This window comes from Otolemur garnettii, unplaced genomic scaffold (assembly GCF_000181295.1).
Source record: "Otolemur garnettii isolate 467f Iridium unplaced genomic scaffold, OtoGar3 scaffold00089, whole genome shotgun sequence".
Taxonomy (NCBI): domain Eukaryota; kingdom Metazoa; phylum Chordata; class Mammalia; order Primates; family Galagidae; genus Otolemur; species Otolemur garnettii.
This window is the reverse complement of record NW_003852484.1, coordinates 5,051,493-5,061,138: the sequence shown is the minus strand read 5'-3', so window position 1 is coordinate 5,061,138 and position 9,646 is coordinate 5,051,493. Positions and strand designations below refer to the sequence as shown.

Sequence of the window (9,646 nt, the reverse complement as noted above, 5' to 3'; positions counted from 1 at the left end):
ACTGAGCCTAGAAGCTTGACTAAGACTGACTAGTCCACAGTATGCTTCACGCAGTGGGTGCTTAATAAATATTTTAAAACAGTATTAAAATGTTGAATAAATTTGACAGCAGTGCTGCTCCTCATCATTTCAAGTGCCAACACTTTCTAGGTCCTTCTTCTGCCTAGCAACCATTTCTTAGCATACCTACATATCCCTAGACGGCTCAGCCAAGCCGAAGCTCTCTTTTGATCCAGCTTTCCTTGCCCAGGTTATAAAAATGTTTACATTTTTCCCCAGAAGGAGTATTTTATTGGTACCCAAAGACGCTGCTGTGTAACATGAAGTTGCTTTTTACCCTTGGTGGTACTGGGGGAAGGAGGACGATAGGGATGGAGAAGCTTTTATTTACAATTATCTTAGTTTTCTGCCCAAATCATCCTGTATAAGATACAGTGTCCCGATGTGGATTTTCATATCTGCAAGGATGTTTTCTGTTATCACAAGAATGCTAAGGATTTTAGGTAAGAGATTTTAGTATTTTAACTAAGATATTATTCCTGCATGAGTTTCATTCAATACTTCATTTTCTTCCTGAATCTACTACAGCCATTAGGCAACATTTCTATTATAACATTAATCATTATTTTGTATATATATATTATATTAATCATTAATTTGCACATATAAATCATTAATTTTCATTATTCATTAATCAAATGAATATTAATCATTATTTTGTACATATAAAAAACAAGCTTATATTTGTGCTCTATGAACCTAATGTAGTAACGCACAAAAAAAGCTTATTCTCTTTTCCTTAGGTAGAGCACTGTGTTTTGCAAAGCAGTCTGTCATATATTCATTGGTTTATTTGATCCTAACAACCACTTTGCCAGATGGATAGAATAGGGGTCATTATCTCCAGGACAAGGAGATTTTAAGTGACTTATCCAAAGTCACGCAGCGTGGGCAAACCCACACTGAAAACCAGGACTTCTGACTCCACACTTGGTCTCATTTCCCAGAATCCCACAGCTTAACCTTTACGTAATAAGCTCTGGTTATGTCAGTGGAGATACCGCTGCCAGGAGGAAAGGAGAGACGGGCTGATGGGGGTGGGGTGGGGTGGGGAGAAGATACTGCGCATGATCAGATCGCTAGCAGTGTGTCAGAGCGTCCCGGAAACCGGGCCTTAGCTCCAGGTTGAATTCTAGCCGCAACCTGCCCCTAACGCGCAGGCGCAGTTCCAGAGGCTAAAGGTCAGAATAAAGGGGCGGGCGGCGGCGGCGGGGGCGGGGAGCGCTGTAGAGCTGCGCAGGCGCAGTTGTGCACGGGGAGTGGGCGCCAAGATGTCGAACCCTTTGGCACCTCCAAAGTCGTTCCCTAAGTATGTTCCGGCTCCCCTTGCCACTCTGCCCCAGACTCTCGACCCAGCCGAATATGACCAATCTCCGGCAACCCGGAAGGCGCAAGCCGAGCGGTTAGCTATAAGAGCCCGGCTTAAACGGGAGTACCTGCTTCAGTACAACGACCCCAACCGCAGAGGGCACATCGTGAGTTGGGGGCCGGCCGGGCGGGAATCGAGGGCCCGAGTCGGGCGGTCCCCTCGGGATGGGCAGCCCAGCTGGCCAAAGGTGACACGCAGGGAGGCGACCACCCTTTCCACTTAGTATATTAGACGCACATTCTCTTCCAGAACAGGGCCACTCACTAGCTCTTTGACCTTGGCCAGAGAGCTCGGTGGTTAAAAAAATGTGCTCTGGACTCAGACGTGGCTGGGTTTGAATCCTGGCTTAATTACTTCCCACCTGAGTGACCTTGAGAAGGGTGTTCAACTCTGCCTCAGTTTTCCTATGTGAAAAATGGGCATGATACAAACCTTCTTATTTTATGAAGTAGTTGGGAGGATTAAATGAGATGAGGCATGTGACTGGCCTAGCGCAGGTCCTCGCTGGTAACACATCATCAGTGATCAGAAAATGTTTTATTACTATATTTATGAAATTTAAAAAGTTATGTTTTACTTTTTTTATTTTGTAGAAACTCACTCTATTGCCCTTGGTACAGTGCCGTGCCGTCGCAGCTCACAGCAACCTCCAACTCCTGGGCTTAGGCGAGTCTCTTGCCTCAGCCTCCAGAGTAGCTGGGACTGCAGGCTCCTGCCACAACGCCTGGCCATTTTTTTGTTGTTGTTGCAGTTTGGCGGGGACCAGGTTTGAACCTGCCTCCCTCAGCAGGTTCATATGGGGCCGGCGCCTTACCAACTGAGCGAAAGGCGCCTCCCTGTTTTACTTTTTAGTTCACATTTCGTAAGGATACTCTTCTCTCCTGATGGGAATATCCAGGTTCTTCAACCTATATTATTTATTTTATTTTATTTATTTGTTTGTTTATTTATTTTGAGACAATTGGCTTCTTGGATAGCGTGCCATCGCGTCATAACTCACAGCCTCAAACTCTCAGCCTCCAGTGTAGCTGGGACTACAGGCGCCAGCCGGGGATACCTGGCTAGTTTTTTGTATTTTCAGTAGAGAAGGGAGTCTCACTCTTGTTCAGGCTGGTCTTGAACTCCTGAGCTTAAGCGATTTACCAGACTTGGCCTTCCAGAGTGCTAGGATTACAGGCGTGAGCCAGGGAGCCCGGCCCAACCTATATCTTTTAAAGACCCTGCAGCTTAGGCTGGGTGCAGTGGCTCACGCCTGTGTTCCTAGCACTCTATGAGGCCCAGGCAGGTGGATCGCTTGAGCCCAGGAGTTCTAGACCAGCCTGAACAAGAGTGAGACCCCCATCTCTAAAAATAGCTGGGCGTTGTGGCGGGCTCCTGTAGTCCCAGCTACTTGGAAGGCTGAGGCAAGAGAATCACTGGAGCCCAAGAATTTGAGGTTGCTGTGAGCTAATGCCCTGGGGGCAAGAAAGTGAGACTACCTCCCATCCTCCCAGAAAAGAGCCTGCAGCTTGTTGAAGCTTTGGGCTTAGGAGTCAGACTCCAAGGCACTGGCAAACTATAAAACTTTGGACCACTTACTCAACCACTTTGAATTATAGTTTTGTGATGTTCATATGGAAATGGTGCACATTCTTCCTAGGCTTGTTTTGAGAGTAAATGAGATAGTCTATGTAGTCTCACCACAAAATAAATGCCCAGGTTATTACTGTTTAACAAGTTTTAGATAGCTTTCTGTACATGATATTTATAAATATGTTAAATATGATGTTAAAAAAACAAAGACTTTTCCCAGTATTTGCACTGGTTTTCTCTAGGAATTTCTGAAAGTTGTGAGGAGTGACGGAAAGTTAAATGTACCGGGCACTATGCTAAACCTCTTTTGAGTATTTTATTCATACATCACAACTATTCAGAAAATTGACCTCTGTTACTATCCCCATTTTATAGGTGAAAAGACGACATGGGAAGGCAAGTAGTTCATACAGAGGTAACCCTTTAACACATGATAGGACAAAATTTGAACTGTGTAACCCATGTTGGGTGTACTTTAACAAGGTACTCTAGCCAGTATCTTATTCACTTGGGAAGAAGGCGCAGAGACACACATGTATTACATACATAAGCACATGATTAGGTTTGATGTCTTAGAGAGTTAAAAAGAATAAGGCCTCACACAACCCCACATCTAATGATTTTCAGCTCTGTGACTCAGGGCAGTTTCAGTTTTCTTATGTGTGAAATAGAAGTAATAATACCTGCCTCTTTGGTTGTTCCATTAGTTAAATGAGTGACACAATCATTTATTAATCAATAGATATAAATATTCTTGTCTAAGCATGATTTATTCAGTTAAATAATAGCTCAGGGTCATAATGGGCTTATTTTAGGTGTTTAGGTAACAATGGAGAACAAAACAGGCAAAAATCCTTGTCTTCATAGAGTTTTCTTTGCAGTAAGGGAGACAGACAAGCAAGAAACAAGTTAAAAAACAAAATCACTTTAACATTCTAGAATGGTAAATGATAAGAAAACAAACCAAGGGAAAGGATTCAGTGTTTGTAGCCAGGAGGATGAGCCCCCACTATTTTAGATAGGCCCGGGGAAGACCTTGATTGGAAGGCGCATTCAATAAAGATCTGAAAGATGTGAAGTGAGGAAGCTAGCTGCACAGCTCTCCAGGAAAGTACCATGTGATTAGAGGGGACAGCAGGTACGAGGCCCTTGGGGAGCAGTGTGCTTGTTTAATTAAAAAAATACTTTAGAGACCATTGTGGCTAAAGTGGAGAAAGATGAGCGTCAAGTGGAAAGAGATGAGGGCACAGAGGTACCTAGGACTAGATCACACCAGGCCTTGGTCATTGTAAGGGCTTTTACTGAATAGGAAGTCCCATAATCTGGATTTACATTTTAGCAAAATTTCTGGCTGTTTAGTTGAGAATTGGCTGTGGGGGAACAAGGACAGGAGCATGGAGACTAGTTAGGAGGCTTTCACATTAATCTGATCTCTTTGTTGATGGTGGCACCATAGCAGTGGAAGTGGAGGTGATGGGAAGTGCTCAATTTGAGATATAAATTGAAAGTAGAGCCAACCAGGAGTGCTGGCAGATTGGATGTGATGTGTGAGAGAAAGAGAGGTTTTTGACTTAAGCGATTGGAAGAATAATGTTGCCTTTTCCAAGATAAGAATGTGAATAGAGCAGGTATGCAAGTAGAATGAAATACTGGGATATTTGTTTAGGATATGTTTGGGTAGAAGAGGAGGAAAAGAACAAAGGGGATGAAGAGAGAATGGCCAAAGAGGAGGAAAACCAAGCAGGTTTGGGCTCTGGAAGTCAAGTAAAGAAGTTATTTCAAGGATTTTTCATTGTGTCAAATGCTGCTGAGAGTCCATTGGACATTGGTGTCAAAGGAGGAAAACCGTCCCCCACGGTGTGTTTTCTCTTAATCTCTCCCATCAACAGTATGGACTATTTGTTTGTTTCTTTGTTTTGAGATAGAGTCTTGCTTGTTACTCATGATAGATCGCCATGGCCTCAGCCTAGCTCACAGCAACCTCAAACTCCTGGGCTCAAGTGATGCTGCTGCTTCAGCCTCCCAAGTAGCTGAGACTACAGGCATGTGCCAAAATGCCTAGCTCATTTTTCTATTTAGTACAGATAGGGTCTTGCTCTTGCTCAGACTTGTCTGGAACTCCTGAGCTCAAGAGATCCTCTTGCTTCAGCCCTAGGGTTATTATAGGCCTGAGCCGACTATTGGTATTTTTGTGAAATGAAGTATCTTTCTGGAAGACAGATGTGGCAGATCTTAAAGCATAGAGAGGTGACTGGCAAATTAAGAAGTCTGTCATTGGATAGTCATTCAAAATACATTTATAGCAGAAACGATGGAAGAATAGACATATTTATCTTTTCAGATATTGAGCCCATACATCTCCTTGGACCTATATTTATGTCTTTATTCTCTTTACGGTTTGCAGTACAGGTGTAATAATAAACAAGGCTGCAGAATTTGCTTTCATTTTAATGTGGTGTGATAATGTTAATAGTTTCTAGCACACCAGAAGGTATTTTGGACTTTTGAATCTAGTAGTGAATGCTCACACCCTTGAAAAATCTCAACCAGATTGTAAAGAAGGGGGCATTTCTATCATAAAGTTTCTTTACTTCTGAGCTCCAGCTGAGGGTAAAATTGCTATAATTCAGTTTGGTTTGAAATATGACTGTGGAAGACCCAGTTACATTATTTTAGTCCTACCAATCATGACTTTGTAGTATTGGTTAAGGCCTTGAATGTTCATGTCATATATTAAAGTCTTAAAGCTGATTTTGTTTGCTTATTTTTATCTGTCAGTTAATTGGAGAGGCTAATTTTGTAAAATCATTTGGGGATTTAGCTAATTAAATTTAATTATGTGTTTGGGGGTAGATTTGCTATTCCTGGATAGTTATTCCAGTATAAAAATATATTAAAATAGACAATTACTTTTTCTTAACCAAGACAATTTGATTGTTTTTCTTTGACAACTTTGACCTTTCCACAAAACTTTTAATAGTGTGAAATAGACCAATTTTGCTTTTAATACCACTCAAGTCGGCTTTTTTTTTTTTTTTTGAGCCACTCTCTGGTCCTGAGTCTCTTAGTGCCATGGTATCAGAGCCAACAGCAACTTCAGACTTTTGTTTTGGTTCAAGCAACAAGTAGTTGGGACTATAGGTGCCCTCCACAATGCCCAACTATTTTTAGTAAAGATGGGGTATCGCTCCTTTCTCAGGCTGGTCTCCTGAGCTGAAGCAATTTTCCTGCCTCAGTCTCCCAACAATGTTAGGATTATAGGCGTGAGCCACTGTGCCCAGTCTCCACAGAAAAAAAAAAAACTTAAAAAATAAATAAATAAACTTTACAGTTAAGAGGTAGCCTACCTCCTTCATTTTCCTGTAGTTTATTTTAGACTGTAAGACCTTTGTGGGGATAGCATTAGAAAGCATCCAGGAACAAAATACAAAATATGCTAGAGCTTATGAATCTGTTTCTCTTTATTGGGAATAGGTTTCTGATATATGGTTCTGATGGTCACTCTTGAAGAAAGACAACAAAGCTAAAAGCAGTCCAGAGAAGAAGAGATAAAAATGATAAGGGAGAAAAAGTAGCTTCTCTGTGATAGAAGAGTCAGATTCTGAAGGATTTGAGCAGGATTATCAGAGAATTATTTTAAAAATATTAGACATGATCTCTGAAGCTAATTAGGAATATTCATTAACTTAACTATTAGAAAAGAACAAAAGCCATCTTTGTGCTCCTTCACAAAGGATGAATTTATTTCTCAATATGGCCCTTCTTAAATTCTATACCTTATTGTTTTTATTAATTTTAGGAAGATCCTGCCTTGACTCGTTGGACCTATGCAAGATCAGCAAATGTCTATCCCAATTTTAGACCCACTCCCAAGAACTCATTGTTAGGAGCTCTGGTTGGATTTGGGCCCCTCATCTTCTGGTATTATGTTTTCAAAACGGACAGGGTAAGTATTAGGACCAGATGTTTAGTATCTGTGTGGGAGGTGCAAGCTTCAGCGCTTTCTCTTGATGATTGCCACCAGCGCCCATCCTACCTTGGACCCATATTCTGCCTTCCCTTCTTGTCCTCTTTTACCTTTATTCTTTCCCAGAAGGTGTTAAAACAGAAAGTCTCATTTATATGTTTTTATTGCTTTATTGTTTCGACTAGTTAAAAATCATGGTTGCCTCTGGGTCTTTCAAATTTAATATAATGGGTGGTCTAGAATTTAAACTCATAAAATGATTAACATTCATCACAAATATGGAGAAGCAAGAATCCCATGTACTCAATTCTGATATGGGGACAATTAATAACCTAGTGCACAGTGAGGGTGGGGGAAGGGGAGAGCAGAGAGAGGGAAGGAGATGGGGGGGTCACAGTGTGTGCCACCTTTTGGGAGTGGGACACAGATATAAGGGACTTAACCTAACAAATATAATCAGTATAACCTGGTTCTTTGTACACGCAGTGAATCCCAGCAATTAAAAAGAAAAATGATCAATTTAAAAGACTCAGCTCATGGAAGAGTTTTCCTTATGTGTTTTAAATGGTGTAAAGAAATTATGCAGTGATTATTAAGCAAAGAAATACCAAAATAACTTTAAAAAGTTAATTCCTTTTTTCTTATTAGAAGATGTATAGAAATTAAATTTTTCTATTGTGAGTACCCTTTAGATAATATCTCTGCAAGTGTTTCATTTATCTTAGTTCATTTGTTTTAAAAAGAGATGATCTTTATTGGGTCAAGTATTAGTAAAATACATAAATTATTAGTGTGTTTCCTGTTTGCATGAATTCTAGTTATGTTGATTATATTTTGTGAACTAATGTTAAAGCCTAATTAGTACTCCAACAACAGAGAAGCAAAAGTGGCCTGTGCTGGGAATCACTGCTATCAAAGGCCTGGGTATCTGATTGCAGAGAAAGCCAAACTCATCTTTGGCACTAGACCACTCCACTTTTGGTACTGGACCCCAGCCACAGCCCTCAGGCCTTGTGTTGCCAACTAGACTGGAGTCCACCCATCTAATTTTGTTTTAAACTGGTCAGTCTATGCTCCTGTTAGAACTAATAGAGTTTGAGTATATGAAAAATGACCTACTTAACAGAAAGGTCCACACTTCCTAGGTGCTTCCATTTTGCTATCATTATATGCTTTTATGGGTGAGATATGTTTGAATAAGAGCATTTTTGTATTGTTGCTATGGTTCTTTAGGTGGTTATTTCCTCACATACTTCCTGAGCTTTAGATAATAGGGTTGAAATTAAGTTTGGGGTGTTGGGTGTTTATCAAAGATGTGCCATAAGTTATGCCAAAATACATTGCTTTTAATGTTCTTTTTTTCTGTCTATACAGGACAGGAAAGAAAAACTTATCCAGGAAGGAAAACTCGATCGAACATATAACATTACATATTAAGTCTGGCAATGATGACTGGATATATTCTTGCTTAAATAAATCTTCTATTAATTACTAAATAGTTTCTCTTTCTTTTTAAGGGCCGGAGTCTCGTTTTGTTACCCTCGGTAGAATGCTGTGGTGTCACAGCTCATAGAAACCTCTAGCTCCTGGGCTTAGGCAATTCTCTTGCCTCAGCCTCCCGAGTAGCTGGGACTACAGCACTTGCCACAATGCCCAGCTATTTTTTGTTGCAGTTTGACTGGGGCCGCGTTTGAACCTAACCACCCTTGGTATATGGGGCTGGCACCCTATTCACTGAGCCACAGGTGCCGCCCTAGTTTCTCTTTACTTATGTTACCTTGACTCACTGTTAAAACATATCAACACCCTATCAACAGAAGAGAAAGTGGTCTGTGCTGGGAATCACTGCTGCCAGAGTAACAGCAAACATTTGCTGGACATTGTAGAATCCTTGCTTTCTAGGAACTCACAGTTATTAACTTTTAGAAGAAACAGATTCATGTTCAGTCAGTTGTTCAACAAACAAGTGTTAACTATGAGCCAGGAGCTATGTTATATGCTGAGTATACACCAGTCAATAAGACAGATTTAGTAACTTACTCCAAAGGATCGCTTGAGCACAAGAGTGTGAGACCAGCTTGGCCAAGAGGGAGAGACCCCAGCTTTACAAAAATAAAATAAAGCTACCCTATGCTTTTTAGGTCAGTCTTTAAACAGTGAGATGGCAATCCACAAAGGAAGAATAAATTAAAGTGCTGTAGGTGTTCTTTAGAGCTGGTTTACACGAGTACATTGGTTTTAACTTTCAAAGCATATTCATAACTTCTCTCATTTGATCCTTGTATTAACCTGGCTTACCCTAAAAAGCAGAGCCTCAGAGAAAGACTTCTATGCAGGTGGTTATGTTTGAAAGTGACCTGAAAGATCAGGAGTGGGAGGCCAGGCAGTGAAACATGAAGGAGGAAAAGCCCATCAAGTGTGGCCATTGACAGGTCATCTCTGAGAGTAACAGGCTCCCACTGGGGACCTCCCGAGGAGCCTTGGGGAATACACAGAATTTTCCCTTCAGTTGTGGGAAAAGCAAATATTCTTCATCCATTGGCTAAGAGTTACCCCATGCAGTTCCCTTGTATTGTGCTGTGTCCACCCAAACACATTACTCAGTGCTTCTGATGTTACCCAGATCATGATGGGCAGCTCTGGTTGAATCATCTCTTCATCTCATGGAGGATGTGCAG

The 9,646-nt window shown here is 41.1% G+C and overlaps 1 protein-coding gene across 1 annotated transcript; it reads left to right on the top strand.

Moving 5' to 3' along the window:
• Positions 1 to 1,292: 1,292 nt before the first annotated feature.
• On the top strand, positions 1,293 to 8,464 carry NDUFB4 (NADH:ubiquinone oxidoreductase subunit B4). The gene is made up of 3 exons (XM_003795129.3): positions 1,293 to 1,535; positions 6,801 to 6,947; positions 8,343 to 8,464. The coding sequence occupies exons 1-3, from the start codon at positions 1,332 to 1,334 to the stop codon at positions 8,403 to 8,405; spliced, it is 414 nt and encodes a 137-aa protein (XP_003795177.1). The 5' UTR covers positions 1,293 to 1,331; the 3' UTR covers positions 8,406 to 8,464.
• The last annotated feature ends 1,182 nt before the right edge of the window (positions 8,465 to 9,646 follow it).

Excerpts from the sequence above, each read along its gene's own strand:
- NDUFB4 (XM_003795129.3), top strand. The coding sequence starts at position 1,332 with ATGTCGAACCCTTTGGCACCTCCAAAGTCGTTCCCTAAGTATGTTCCG. Across the intron at positions 1,536-6,800 it reads CCAACCGCAGAGGGCACATC|GAAGATCCTGCCTTGACTCG; the intron begins GTGAGTTGGGGG and ends TATTAATTTTAG. Across the intron at positions 6,948-8,342 it reads ATGTTTTCAAAACGGACAGG|GACAGGAAAGAAAAACTTAT; the intron begins GTAAGTATTAGG and ends CTGTCTATACAG.